The sequence below is a fragment of the Tupaia chinensis genome, unplaced genomic scaffold (genome assembly GCF_000334495.1).
Source record: "Tupaia chinensis unplaced genomic scaffold, TupChi_1.0 Scaffold000377_5, whole genome shotgun sequence".
NCBI lineage: Eukaryota > Metazoa > Chordata > Mammalia > Scandentia > Tupaiidae > Tupaia > Tupaia belangeri.
In genome coordinates this window covers 766217-780963 of record NW_006159879.1, presented here as the reverse complement: position 1 = coordinate 780963, position 14747 = coordinate 766217, and the positions used below count along the sequence as shown (strand labels likewise).

At 60.4% G+C, this 14747-nt stretch overlaps 1 protein-coding gene, 1 long non-coding RNA gene and 1 other non-coding gene across 3 annotated transcripts in view; all 3 read left to right on the top strand.

The window, feature by feature from the left end:
• The window catches only part of TRAPPC12 (trafficking protein particle complex subunit 12), a 59674-nt gene extending 48041 nt beyond the window's left edge, over positions 1-11633 (top strand). The window contains 4 exon segments of the mRNA XM_006153524.2: positions 1453-1551; positions 10040-10140; positions 10899-10986; positions 11175-11633. Of these exon segments, the coding sequence (XP_006153586.1) occupies positions 1453-1551; positions 10040-10140; positions 10899-10986; positions 11175-11417 (531 nt within the window). The 3' untranslated portion in view covers positions 11418-11633.
• Positions 1569-6378, top strand: LOC114008736 (uncharacterized). The gene is made up of 2 exons (XR_003550248.1): positions 1569-4877; positions 5242-6378. It is a non-coding gene; the product is annotated as an uncharacterized LOC114008736 (long non-coding RNA).
• LOC114008738 (small Cajal body-specific RNA 24) lies at positions 8904-9033 on the top strand. The gene has a single exon (XR_003550250.1).
• Positions 11634-14747: the final 3114 nt, after the last annotated feature.

Genomic DNA, 14747 nt, shown 5'->3' with positions numbered 1-14747 from the left:
GATGGTGGAGGGCGCGCCCGCAGCCACTCTCCTCTGCTGCCTAGGCAGCCCTCGGGTTCTCACACGGCGCCCAGGCCTCTGAGTCTGTTCAGAAAGATCCTCCGGGGATGCGGGACTTTATAGATATAGTGAAACAACTTTTCCCACCAGAAATCACTATTGCTTTTAAACTTGGGCTTTGTCACATCAGATCATGTTTAGAAATACTGACCTCCGGCAGGCCCCACTGCCCACCACACTGCTAGCTAGGACCGCGTGCACTGACCGCTCTGGCTCCCTCTGGGTGGCCGTCACCACCAGGAGCGCGATGAGTGTGAGCGGAGCACGGGCTGGGATGACACCCCAGGGCCATGGCATCAGGAGCTTTCTATCATTCACTTGAAGCCAGGAATGGAGGGTCCGTGTTAGGTGGGCTCAGGTGACTCCCAGCATCAGGGTGCTCTCAGCCACCGCCCTCCCGAGAGTCTGCATTGTCCGGGCCCAAGCTGGCAGGGAGCAGTGGGATGGGGCCCTGCCTCAACATTGGGCCCAGAGCTGCCCCGGGGTGTTGCACCCATTCCCACGCAGCCTCAGCTTCCCCGTGCAAGACGCCACATAGCACACGCACGTGCACGTCACAGCGAGAAGGTGGGACAGGCAGCCTGACAGGACGAGAACGGTGCTGTCCGGCTCCTTCGCGCATCAGGCCTGAGCACAGCCCACTCACCGTGTGGCAGGAAGTCTTTCCCTCCTGCCAGGCAGGGCTGACTGTCCGCACCGTCCAGTTAGCACAGCAGGGGCTCCGGGCCCCGTCCAGATGAGCTGGGATGTGGACAGACAGCAAATGCAGACTCCCCGAGTCCTGTGAGCAGCGCGCTGGCCTCGGGCACCCCTCGGACACAGGGAGGCACTCAGGCCGTCCACGTGGTGCTCGCTCCCGGCATGCCATGGCCTCTCGCTTCGCTGAGCAGTTTTGTTTACATTTTACGATTTTTTTAGAGGAATTACTTAATTTTATTCATTCATTTACTTTAACTTGACTGGAGAGAGAGAGACACAGAAAGAAAGAAAGAGGGAAAGTGAGAAGCAGACACCAGGTCCGGATCCGACCATGGTCGGCCCACGTGGAGTCCAGCGCCTTAACCGCCAGAGCGTCCGGTCCCCACATTTTACGATTTTCTCTCGATTCCCAGCATGAACGTTTATCTTGGAGATATCTAGAACTTTGGCCCGTGCGTTTGCAGAATGACGAGACAGAGTCCACGGGTCCAGTTAGTTTGTGAGGGAGAAAAGTGGAGGCGCCGACCGGATGGACACTCCTGGTGGGAGCGGAGGAGGAGCAGGCTCCCATCCTGACGCGGGGTGGCGGTGGGAGGCGGCCTCGGCCCGCACAGGGGCCTCACCCCAGACCTGCAGCGACCGCGTGCCCGGCAGCTCCCGTGAGCCGGTCCGCCAGAGGGTGCCCTCCCACAGGACTATGTGCTGGCTGTGGACGCCCACCTGTCGGTCATCAAGTGCTTCCCGGAGCAGGAGCCCCAGCTGCTGAGCGCTGTCGGCCGGATCTTCCTGCAGGTACTGAGCGAGGGCGGTCGCGGGGCGGGTGCGCACAGGGGCAGGCACGCGGGCGGAGGGGGGGGGGCGGGCCTCCGAGGAGCCTGCCTCGGGGACATGCCGCTTGGGGGTATCAAATCCTCTTAGCTATAGATCTGAGAAATGGCACAGAAAATGCCACAGCTCCCGTTTATGGTCCTCTTCGAGGCCGAGCCCCTGAGGTTCGAGGCCTGCGGCTCTGCGGCAGTCGCTGGGTGTGCATCTGCCTGGATCACGCTCGAGACCGCCCTGCGGCCAGAAAGGGCCGACAGTGTCCTGAGTGCTGCCTCCCCACGTGCAGGACAGGCACACGTCATGGACACGCAGGCCAGGCAGTGGTCGCGGCAGTGCGAAGGCCGGCACGCCTCTGCCTGCATGTCAGTGTCGCGTGGGTGCCGTCCCGGAGTCCTCGAGATGGAGGGCATGGCATGATGACTGCCCCTCGCTCCTGCCCGTCCTGGGTGGCCTTCCCACCCTGCAGCTGCACGTGAGGAAAACTCCGTGCCCACCCAGGGTCCCCATGTGACATCCCAGCCAGGGCTGGGGAAGGGCAAGGAGGACGGAGCACAGAGGGCTCCAGGGCGCCAGCCTCCGCTCATGGGCATCACGGGCCTGTCTCAGGCTAGCAAACTGACGTTCTCAAGCAGTTAAGTGACCTGCTGGAACCTCGGATCCTGCCACAGGAGGCCACGGGTGTGCACTTACCTGGGAACCCAGGGTCTGTGTCCTACTGTGTACGCACTCACACCTCCTCCCCACCCCTGTGCCCACACACACCTCAGTCCACTCCTGTGCCCACACACACCTCCTCCCCACCCCTGTGCCCACACACACCTCCTCCCCACCCCTGTGCCCACACACACCTCCTCCCCACCCCTGTGCCCACACATACCTCAGTCCACTCCTGTGTGCGCACATACCTCCTCCCCACCCCTGTGCCCACACATGCCTCCACCCACCCCTGTGCCCACACACACCTCCTCCCAGCACACGGAGGGTCATGGGCCCATCCTCTGTGCGACCCCTCTAAGTGCGTCCTGCACGCACTGGGCCCACTACGGAGAGTTGCAGGACGGCAACCACCGAGTGACCCGACGCAGGGTCACAAGCTGGTCGGCCAGGCCGTACACAGGCTTGGTGCTCACCTCTCAGTGACCAGGGCAGCTGCGAGCACGAACCATGTGCCCGTGTGCACCCATGGGCGTGCTGGGGGTAGCCTTTTCCACCGGGGTGGCCTGACCTGTGTCGCCGTCACCCTGACAGCTGAGTGGCATCCTGTACCCCCGATGGCCTGTGCTCCGAGACAGCCTCAGAGACGGCACCGAGCCTTCCCTCGCATAGCCTGCACCTTTGAAGCGGGCGCCCTGGGCAACTCTCGCTCGGCCTGCCTGGCACCTGAAAGCGTTTCTTCAGCGAGTCTCTGACTTGACCTCACCCAGGCTGAGCAGGCAGGCTGGGAGCAGGCTGGGGGTTGGTGGGGTGCTGCCCTTCTGCGGTGCGACCCTAGTGGCTTGATAAACACGTGGGGGCTCCGTGCCCAAAGTCCTGATGGAATGGGGAAGTGGGGAAAGGCTTGCAGCGGGACACACCCACTGGGGGCGCTCTCCCACTGCCTCTCTGGGGAGTACACACACCCACTGGCAAATAAAAATAAAGCACCTAAAAAGGAAAATAAGCAGGAAGAAAAAAACAGGAAAGATAGGAAACCGGCCAGCCTGGCCCGCTGAGGTCTCCAGTAACTGCACTTAGCTCCCGTGGACTCTGACCAGGCCCTCTGACACACACGCTGTCCCTGAGAGCCGTCTCCGGGCCTGTGGTTCCAGGCCTCACGAGTTTCACAGACACTGCCCCGCGGCCGCCCGCAGAACTTCACCGGCCTTACTCAGCTCACCGCGACAGTGCATCTCTGCACCCGCAGAGAACCAAGCCACTGCACACCGCCCCGCTGACAGGCTAGCAGGGCTACCACAGCGGGGCCTAGGGGAGGCTGCTTCACTAGAAAGTGGCTTTCTGCCTGCATCTAAAGCCACCTGGAGGGGCCGAAGTGCACGTGGTCAGAACTGGCCATGGAAGCCCTGGTCGTGCGTGGCTGGGCACTTGGTCCCACGAAGTAACTGACCTATGCCAGGTTCGAGGCCCTCAACCGGTACCTGCCGTGGCCTGGCCATTCCCGTGGCTCGCTGCATTTTCAGGGTGGGTCTCGGTCCCACAAGATGGACGTGGGAGTGGGGCATGGCACTGTTGGGGCGGTGAGGTGAGCAGGACCAGAGCAAGGGGACGCTGCAGAGTCAGTGGGCAGATGAGCCGCACACGGCGGCGAGGAGCGGGACTCCGCAGGGCGACAGCGCTGCTTCGGTGGGAGCGTCCTGTGGACTGCCTTGGACACTCAGCCAGGAAAGGTGGATGTGTGAGAGAGGGGCGGCAGCCCCAGGGCCGAGCTCCCGGCAGGACTCGCGGCAGCTGGAGTGAGGCAGGACGGGAGATGGCGTCACGTGGGACCCACTGTATTTCCCTGAGGTTGCGGCCGGAGGCAACGGAAGGGAGGCATGGCCCCGCCACAGCTCGGAGCATGTCTGCAGGCCCAGCAGAAGGATTTGTGGTCCTGCTGCTGTTGGAGCCCTGGGACTGGCGCAGGTGTCGGCGCTGCTGGGTTACAGAAGCGAGTGCAGGTGTTCTGGAAAGCAGAGGAAGGTCAGCCAAGCGCCGGGCACAGGGCAAACCCATCGCTGTTTCTCCAGAGCCGCTGCAAGGATGACAGTACTCTGGGGCAGCCTCACAGACCTGGCGTTGAGGCTCCCAGGGACAGCGCAGCTGAGGCTGAGAGCAGCTGGCCCCATCAGGAGGCCCACATCCGCCCTACCCACGGGTCCAACCCTACAGAGGCACACGCCTTGGGGCCAGGTCCCTGGGGTGGTACGCAGGCGGAGGGCGGTGCCACCTGCCTGTCTCACCCGGGCTCCCGCTGTGTCCAGGAGCCTTCTAGGCTGAGAGCGGTCATGGCAGTGAGCCGTCCTGCGAGGAGCACACCGGGCCCCCCTCTGCCAGAGCCACGGCCACAGTGACAGCGAGCCGCCCCTGCATGCTGGGTGGGGCGGTAAGGCCAGCGCTCCTCCCTCCGTCCCCTCTGAAAGGGCAGTGGAGTGGCAGGACACACCCACACAGGCCGGCCCCTGACTGCACCCCAGCATCAGAGTTTGCAGAGACTAAGCGAGAGACCGAGATGCCCACGCTCCGAGACGGGAAATGACGTTTCGTGCCAAGGAGTGGAGAGAAGCCCTCATCGCACGGGGACAGGACACGCACAGCTGGTAGAGTGGCGTGAAGGAGCGTGAGAACACAGCAATGGATTGAGCGGGTGGAGACACCCGTGAGGGACGGGCACATGGCCACGTGACAGCACCCGGCTGGGACTGTCGCCGTGCCTCACTGTGTGCTTCAGATTTTGCTTTAAGGTACTTCTGAAACATTACGTGAACTCAAAGTAAACATTTGAGCCAGCAGGTGATGTGGTCAAGGCACTGGATCCCAATGGCTGACCATGGTTCAAGTCCTGTACCTGGAGGCTTGAAAGGAGCTGGGGGTGTGCACGCCTGAACTCTCAGTAGGAGAGTGGGAGAGAAGGGATTGTGGGTGGCCATCTCTCCTTTCTCACTTTCCTCTCTCCATCTGCAGTGAACACGTACGCCATCAAAGATCTAAAAGTCTCAGAAGGGAACACGCGTGCTATGCCGACAGCCCCCAGACTTCAGGAGGAGGTGGGCCAGTGAAGACTGAGATGGCCGTGGGCCCCCACTCCTCGCTGTCCCCTGGGGTGCCCCGTGCAGTCACCTTGCTTAATCCTGGTGACAAGGGAGGGTCCCACGTTCAGTTCATTTCTCACGTGCTGCTGGGAACCCTGACGCTGGTGCCAGGAGGTGTCCCTGAGGGCAGGAAGGCCAGGACCAGGGACAGGGGTGGGGAATAGAGACCAAGGTGCCATTGAAGGAGCCAGAATTCGAGTGGAAGAGACTGCAGAAGGTTTTGTCCCTCAGCACTGCAGAGAACAGCACTCGGCAGAGCGCCTGAGTCCACTGATCCCCCCACACCCGGGGCTGCAGGATCTCAGTGCAAGAGAGATGGGTGAACAGGCCTCACCCGAATCCCGAACCACTGTGCTTCTGCTGAGAAAGTGCACTAAACGGGGAGAGCAAACGCCTGGGATTACCTGCACAGTGCCCTTAGGGCTGTTACGAGCCGCTGACCGCAGCCCACCCCAGCGAGGCAGGAGGGTCAGTGGAGCCGAGCTTGAGCTCCACCGTGCTGCCCGAGATTAAGGCGGGTCTGCTGCCCGCACGGCAGAACCCCAGCCTGCGTTGCCAGGAACAGCCATCCCTGCGAGTCTGCACTTAGAGTTTAGTGAACTTAGAGTGGTGGTTAAGGCCTGGATTCTCATGTGGACCCAGAGCCTTAAAAATCACAGCTGCATGTGTGCGTGCATGCCCAAAATCCCGAGAAGGGATCCGACTCTCCAGTGAGCAGACGTGCCCTGTGGAAAAGACCTAAAAGACGAAAATAAGGAGTTCGCCGGGTTTGTGTGTGCGTGTGACTTCTCAAAAGATGACATGGGATCTGTTTCCTTCTGTCTTCATGAAAATAAGTGAAGAGTTTCCCTCTTTCTCTGCTGAAATTTTTAACACGTGGGAATTATCTGTTCCTTGAGGGTTTGAGTAAGTGACCCAGCAGCGCCCACGCTGAGCACTTGCTCTCGGGGTTCCTCCGACTCGGTCGTTCGTGTGCCCCACCCCTGTTCTAGGCCCAGGCCTGCGCCGGGTTCCCCTGCACACGTGTGCATGGAGCACCAGATTGCAGTCCGCGTCCTCAGTGAGCCCAGCACGCTCCCGCCAGTGTGTCCGTCCTCGCGTGTTGCCAGGCTGCCTGTGCTTGCTTTTTCTCGATTAGTTGGTCTGTTTGTAAAAAAAAAAATAGCTAGCGGTTATGGGTATGTATTTTTTAGATGTTCCACGATGCCTATTTTTTTTTATGGAGAGTTTTGTTTTTGGGGGGTTTTTTGTTTGTTTATTTGTTTGTTTGTTTGTTGCTATAGGGCGTGTGCACTCACCAGAAAGACCAGAGAGACAGAAAGCGAGAAATCACCCTCCAGGGGGGATGGCCACACCGCAATCCCTTCTCCTCCATTCTTCTCTCTGGATCTTGGGCACGCATGCACACACGCTTGGTGTGAGTTTAAGCCACTGGATCTAGGATTCGATCCACAGTCGACTACATGGGAGTCCAGCCACATAGCCATTACGCTAACTGCTGGTCCCCCTCCCCTACCACCACCCCCACCCCCAGGATACTTCCTTGGTTCTTGAGGGTTTTGCCAGAGGGCGTTGTGCATGGGCTCACCAGAGAGAGGGGAAGAGGGAGAAATTACCCCCAGGGAGGTGAGCACACTGCAACCCCTTTCCCACTCTCCTGGAGTTGTGAGCACACGTGGTTTTCAGGCCACCAGGTCCAGGACGAGCCGTGGTCACCGTGCGGGAGTCCAGCACCTTAACGACCGCGCCGCCTGCTGGCCTGCTCCTTGATACTTTCCATGGCTTTCTTACTTCGTTGAACTTTAGCTGCCTCTGAGTCTTAGGAACCTGCGGTTTTAAATCCGAGTTGGGGAGGTGTGAGCGCACTTTCTAACCACCAGGAGAAGCAGCCAGTGGCCAGAACCCCCTAAGGTTTCTCTACTGTCTTCCACCAAAAGTTGCCTCAGTCAAAGTCCATGTCCACGTCATGAAGCCTCGTGCAGAGTCTGCGTGGTGTGAGGGGACAGGCGTCCTGGGTCGCTCGCGGTGCAGAGTCCATGGTGTGAGGGGACACGCGTCCTGGGTCGCTCGCGGTGCAGAGTCCATGGTGTGAGGGGACACGCGTCCTGGGTCGCTCGCGGTGCAGAGTCTGCGCGGTGTGAGGGGACAGGCATCCTGAGTCACACTGGCGTGCGTTAGCGTGACCTGAGGAGGTTGACCTTCCCGAGCCTCATTTCTGCTTCTGGAAAGCAAAGTGAGAGCAGCTGCACCTCAGGCTGTTGTGGAGTCGAAGGAGCACGGTGCAGCGTGCACTGGGGACTTGGTGCGTCTGACCAGTGGTGGCGGCGGTCTGAAGGCCACGTTAAACCTCGTCATGTGAAGCAGGGTTTCCATAAAGTGGATGCATTACAGGAAGCTCTGTGTGCACTCGGGGCTGCGTCCCAGAGCACACGGCCTGGGTCCCCTCCGGGTCAGTGTGGGTGCAGGGGCCCACGTGGCATCAGGCTGTGTGGCAGGAACGCGGCCTGGCAGGTGCTGCGATCGCGTGTGTTCGCATGTTTGGTGTGACGTTTTCTTCCTTCTGATGTGGTACTCCCTGTGGCAGAGTAGTGTCAGCGACTGGGAAGGGTCTGAGGTTCTGTCCACTCACAAGCTGCGAAGTTAGCCCCATTCTGGGTGTGTGCATGTGTGCACGCGGGTGTGTGCACACATATGCATGCCTGCGGCATTTTAGGCAGGGTCTCACTTTGGCTTGCCCCCCCCCCTGCCCCCCCCCCGGCTTCGGGGCAGGCCAGGCACAGGAGCCGGCCTCCCCACAGCCCCAGCCCCAGGTGGAAGCTGCCATCTTCTGGGCGCTGGCAGAAGACATGAGATTCCCAGGCCAGAGACGGCAGGAGAGCCACGGGGTCGTTCTCCTCACCAGACGTGGCCCTTGTGCGCGGGGTGGTGCTGCAGTGAGCTGGAGAGGAGTCCCGAGCTGCACGCCCGCGCCAATCCGGCTGCCAGCGCCCTGCCTCTGCCCCCAGGGCCCACCCCGCTTCCAAGGCAGCCCCTGCCCAGGCACCCTTAGGAGAGCTCGGAGCTGAGCACATGTAGGACTGTTTTAATGACTGTAGCCTTTCTTTTTAAAAAAAAAAAAAAATTTAATTTTACTCACTCATTAATTTTTTATTTGACCAGAGAGAGCCAGAGCAAAAGTGAGAAAGCAAGCCACCAGGTTCAGGACTCGAACCGTGGTCGGCCATGTGGGAGTGTTTAGCACCTTAACCAGCATGCCACCTGCTGACCTTGCCTTTAAAGGTAAGGTCAGGCTGCAGCTTGGTCCCCAAGTCCCCTGCACCAGTGGGGACGGTGATTACAGTGAACTGGGGACAGAGCAGCAGGGTGTTGCTGTCCCTGGACCCCTGGGGACACAGGACAGTCATTCGCACCACCCACTGGGTGTAAAGTTTTTCCACAAGAGGTTTTTGTTTTTCCGTGTACTTCCCTCTGTGAGCTTTAACTCACTGATTTCTTCTGCTTCTGAGAGTCTTCCTTTAACAAACCAAGCTGTGGTGGACATTTATGTGTGGTCAGTTTCTTCTCCGAGTGAAGAGTACGCTTTATAAATGTCCTAGAGAAATACAGTAGCTTTCTGTCCACCCTTTGCAAGTGAGAGGGGTGGGTCGTTCCACTACTGACAGCCGAATCATCGGATGAGGGGCGCCCTCCCCCGTATGGTGTGCTCACCCGTCTCTCCTCCCCCACTCGCCCTCAGGACTGGGGCACGCACTTACACGTGGCCTGTTTCTCAGGATGCGGGTTCTGAAACAGACCGCACCGTCGACCACGTGGGGCTCAACTGCCTCGGTACCAGCCCACGCTCACGGCTGCCATTTGAACCAATCTGACAAGCCGTGGTGCTCTGGGTGTGACACATAAGGGAGAGGCTGAGCTGAGCTGAGCTGGGCTGTGGCTGCCCCTCCCCTCTCTGTTGCCACTCCCAAGGGGCCCGGCTTTACATAACAAGGGAGCAGATGGGCTTCCTGACAGGTGTGATAGGAGCGGGGGTTTGGTTTTTGTTTTTTACAGTATAATTGTGTATCATTTGGTCAAAATACATGGCTTTAAAATTTTCAGATGTGACCACACTACCATTGGATCAACCGTGACTCACCGACGGGGTTGGCAGGGCTTGCCATGCTGTCCCGCAGTCTCGAACCCGCAGCCGTTCAGCTTGGGGTTTTCGACAGTGTGGCGCCTGCCTGACCGTAATCCCTGAGCAGCCAAAGAGTGCGGGCCTGGGTGTCGCCTGTTGCGGCGGGCTCGCTGGGTCACGAGGTGTTGGCCAGTGTTCTTGGCCTCCAGGGGCTTCACTGCCGGGAACCCCATCAAGGGCTGAGGGGCACCTGCTGCTTTATTAGTGACTCACTTCGTTTTATTTTCCATAAGGTTGTGCCAGACCCCCTTTAAAGGTAGGCGGTCCTGAACTAATGCTGTTAAGTGGGCCCTGTCTCGACGGCCGGGTTTCTGACATGGGGAACGTCGGCTTCCCGGTGTCTAAGTGTCTCCTGCATTTTTACGAGAAGCAGTGACGTTCCATGGCTGCTGATTCCTCTCTGCCTCCCACGGATGTCTTCAGACTCCGGCCTGGTGCGGGGCGTGGGGCGTGGTTTGGCACCTGAACTGACTCGGTAATCTTGTCCAAGCAGATCGGAGACATCAAAACCGCTGAGAAGTATTTCCAAGATGTTGAGAAAGTGACACAGAAGCTGGATGGGCTGCAGGGCAAAATCATGGTTTTGATGAACAGGTGAGTGTTTTCACACCAACAGGTGCTCCCCCACATGTCCTGGTTCCGGACACGCCTCCTCACACGGGGTCTTCCACAACTGAGACCACAGAAATCGGAGGTCCTAGGCCAGCGGGTGGTGTGGTGGTTAAGACCCTGAACTCCCACACGGCTGATCATGGTTTGATTCCCGGACCCAGTGGCTTGAAAGTCATGCTGTGCCCAAAATCCCAGGAGGAGAGTAGAGGGCAGGCATGCAGCATGGCCCTGCCCCGGGGTGGTTTCCCACTGTCTCTCTCTCTCTGGTGAGTACACATGTCTATGGCAAAAACCTTACAGGAAAAGTCAAAGTCCCAGAGGACGCTGTGTTGTCACAAATGTTCTTTGGGCATGGAGGCTGATCTGGAGGGACCTCTCGCCGTTCAGAACGGCCACGCTGCCCGTTGCTGCGCCCAGCGCTGAGTCCTGCCAGTGTTTGGCCGTTGCCTGTCGCCATGTCCGAGCGTGCGGCCGTGTGTGGCCTAACAAACGAAACAAGCCTGTGCTGATCGCAAAGGGCCAAGGGCATGGCTGCCAGTGTAGACGCGGGAGCACACGGAAGCCATTTTGCTGAGTCCGTACAAGCCAGAGCGGCTTCGTGAAGCTGTGCTCCAGGCCGGTCGTCCAGTGCACATCACCCGCAGCCACGAGCCCTGTGGCATCAGCCCTGGGAGGGGCGGGTCACACGGGTCCCCATCACGGCGGCCCTGTGGGCTGACAGCACGGCCACCCCGTTACAGAGCCTTCCTTCACCTGGGTCAGAACAACTTCGCAGAAGCGCACAAGTCCTTCACGGAGATCTTGAGGCTGGAGCCCGCCAACGCAGTGGTAAGACACCTTGCAGGTGAGCCACAGGGGCTGCACGGCCGCGGCCTGCTGCTTCCACGGCTGCTGGAGACACATCCAGAAACAGGTCTGGGCTCGGCCCACAGCCCCTACAGCCACCAGCATCGGGGCAGCGGCATCGGGGGTGGGCCCCGCGGGCCGGGCACGGGCTGACTGCGTGCCCTCCCCAGGCCAACAACAACGCGGCCGTGTGCCTGCTCTACCTGGGGCAGCTCAAGGGCTCGCTGCGGCAGCTGGAGGCCATGGTGCAGCGGGACCCGCAGCACTACCTGCACGAGAGCGTGCTCTTCAACCTGACCACCATGTACGAGCTGGAGTCCTCGCGCAGCACGCAGAAGAAGCAGGCGCTGCTCGAGGCCGTGGCGGGCAAAGAGGGCGACAGCTTCAACACGCAGTGCCTCAAGCTGGCGTAGCGGGCGCCGGGCGGGCAGCGGGGGGGGACACCCCACAGGCTGAACCGGCCGGCGTGGTCCTGCTGCTCGGCCCCGCGGGAGGGAGGGCAAGTGTCACGGGCTGGGGGAGACCAAGGAGGCGAGCCCCCATTCGTCCTGAGGGCCGGCCTGCTCCTTAACCGATCCCGATCCCTCAGGTGACAGCTGGACGCTCAATAAACATACTCCCTGCCTGCACAGGCGTCCTCGAGGGTGTGTAGCCGGAAGGAGAGGCCAGAATGGCCGTTGTCCTACTGCTGTCCCCCCCAGCCTGCACCCGGGCAGGCACCACACGCCGGGGGGTGGTGAGACAGGGCGGCACATGACATGGCGTGGCACCTGGGCAGGCGGGGCTCCGCGTGGGGATGTCCTGCCGTGGCGGCGAGGAGCCCGTGCCTGGGAGCCGGCGGGATGGCGCTGTGCTTGGGTAGGTGAGCCTTCACCTTCACGGCCACGTCGTTCTTCCCCTTAAAACCTTAGAGTACCTGGAGATGTCCCCCGGAGCTGGAGCGCTCTGGGGAAGGCGCTCACAGAGCTAGGTTTCTAACACGCTCAAATACAGGTCCCGGGGCCAGCAGCTTGAAAATCTCACCTGGCGTGTGTGCCCCGAATCCCAGGAAAATGGAGAAGGGATTGTGGTGTGGCCATCCCCGGGTGGGTTCGTAGGGGTGTTCTCCCTCGCCCTCTCTGGCGAGCATTTGCACCCTCTGACAAGAAAACTGTTAAAAGCACAGCTCACTGTGAAGGCTTGCACGTGCCTGTCACACGCCAACTCGGGGCGGTGCTTCTCCTGGCTCGGCAGTGAAGACCACGCGGGCCGGCTCAGCGCAGCCGCTGAGACAGCGAATCCCCACACGGACAGGGAGGAGAGAGACGGGCCAGCCGGGAGGCCACTCGCAGCCCTCAGCCTGGAGGTTTTCCCTTGGGCCTGGCTCGGGGAGGAGAGACCAGCTTTCCTGCGCTCACACCAGACACCACGCTGCACGTGCATGGGCTGGGTGGGCGGCAGGCCTGGTCTTGCCAGGCCTGTTTTGTGGCAGCAGAGTACCGGCCGCCAGCCACTTCCGCAGGTCCTGAGACCTCGACGTGCGCATTCTCCGCCTCCAGGCTCCGGAAGTCCAGGTCTACACAGTCCTCTGCACGCCACACGCCACCTCCTCCCTGCCCTCGCTTTGCTCTCTCCTGTGACTCCTGCCGTCCCATTCCCCGTCCAGCTCTGGACACAGGAACACTGCCTGGTCACCAGCATCCTCAGGCCTAGGGTGGCCCCCCGGGACCTCTGTTGCATGAAGGAATGAGAGTGGGCGCACCGACATCCAGCCTGTATGGAGACTCGGGCGCGCACCGGGACTCACCACACAAGCGGGCCGCTGGGCATGCCAGCACCGGGCAGCACCAGCAGGTCGACACCTAGCCAGGACACTCGGGCCGCCTGTCAGCACTTCGGGAACGGCGTGTGGTCACATCCAGAGCGATGCCATTTCTGACGGTAAAATACCGGAAACGCGGGAGCGGCTTCGTCAGCTGCCACACGTCGCTGAGTGGAGAGCATGCTGTTTTTTACTTGCCAGAGCGCATGTGCTCCCAGAGATAGAGAGACAGAGAAAGCAACCCCAGGGGGATGGCCTCCTCCCAGCCCCTTCCCTCGTTCTCGAAGATTGCGGGCACACACGCGTTTCTCACGCTGCCAGCTCAGCACTCAGGCCCCAGTCGCTGTGTGGGATCCGGTCGCCTCAAGCCCACCTCTCCCAGCAGTTTTCCCTTAGCACCAAAATGAAGGCTCCCTGCCAGCTGCCCTGTCCAGATGGGGCTAGTCTGAGGCACTAGGTGACACGGCACCTGGGGAGCGCAGCAGGTGGCACGAGGTGCCCGTCCACGCCAACGTTGCAGTCTCGTCCTGCCCCGAGGCTTGAAGAAAGCAGCGGACAGCGTGTGTGCATGCTGTGACCCCTGAGGACAGAGGGGTCGTCTCCCCGGGGGTGATTTTTCACATTCTGTCTCTCCAGAAAGCGCACGTGGCCTTAAAAAAAGAACACTTAAAAAAACCCTTAAACAAAAAAAAGAGAACGATGTGAACTCTGCCAAAACTGGAGCAGGAGTGCCGAGCTGATGGACACGTGACAGTGGTGAGGCCCACGCAGGGTGCGCACGCTGTCCTAGGCAGGAACCCGGCGAGGATCGGCAGTTCCACAGGGAAGGACGGGGCCGCTCTGCCAGCCAGCGCCACACGAGCCTCGCCCAGGGCCTCTTAGCAAAGCCACACTGCAGTGCATGGAGCCACGCGTCGGGCAGGGCCAAGGGTGCTGGCATCCCCACCTCCTCCACTTGGCCTTCCCCTGCCCTGTGGTGGAGGGGGTTCCTCACCCGTGTCCAGCCCATGCCAAAGCCTAGGCCGAGTGACTGCAGTGAGCAGGACGTGCTGCCATTGCCAAGACCCCAGGGCCAGGCTGTCTGGGCCCTGTCCAAGGCTGCAGGACGAAGCCGCTACCAAGGCTGCTGGGGGGGGACCTGGCTCCCCGCCTGCCAGGGTCATCCATGTGAGCCCCACCCCAAGTCCTTCCACAGGGCAGTCGATAAAGCTGGGGCGGGACCAGCAGTTAGCGTAACGGCTATGTCGCTGCACTCCAATGTAGTCTCCTGCAGTTCAAGTCCCAGACCCGGTGGCTTAAACTCACGCCAGGCACATGTGTGTGTGTGCCCAAGATCCCGAGAGGAGAATGGAGGAGAAGGGATTACGGGCGTGGTCATCCCCCCTGGGGGGTGATTTCTCACTTTCTGTCTGTCTCCCTTTCTGGCGAGCGCATGTGCTCTAAAGCAAAAATCTCTCCAAAAAGAAAGAAAGATAAAGCCGGGTCACCAGGAGCCGCCAGGGTTAATCAGCAACAGAGCAGACTCAGAAATACACGGCACCAAGCCAGCCCAATTGACTCCATCAGGGCCCTCGCCAGGCCGTGACGCAATGAAACCTGCCGGGCTTGGAGGACCGGGAGGGCGGTGTCCCCGAGTGCGGATAAACGGGATTTTAACGCCAAAATGAGACATTGAGGTGTGATGACAGGAGGCACATGGCCGACAAATGAGACATTGAGGTGTGATGACAGGAGGCACATGGCCGACCAGTTAGAAATTGAGGTGTGATGACAGGAGGCACATGGCCGACAAATGAGACATTGAGGTGTGATGACAGGAGGCACATGGCCGACAAATGAGACATTGAGGTGTGATGACAGGAGGCACATGGCCGACCAGTTAGAACCGGGCACCTGTGCGTGTCCACATCCCAACAGGACGGAGAAGGGTGCTTCCTCTTTC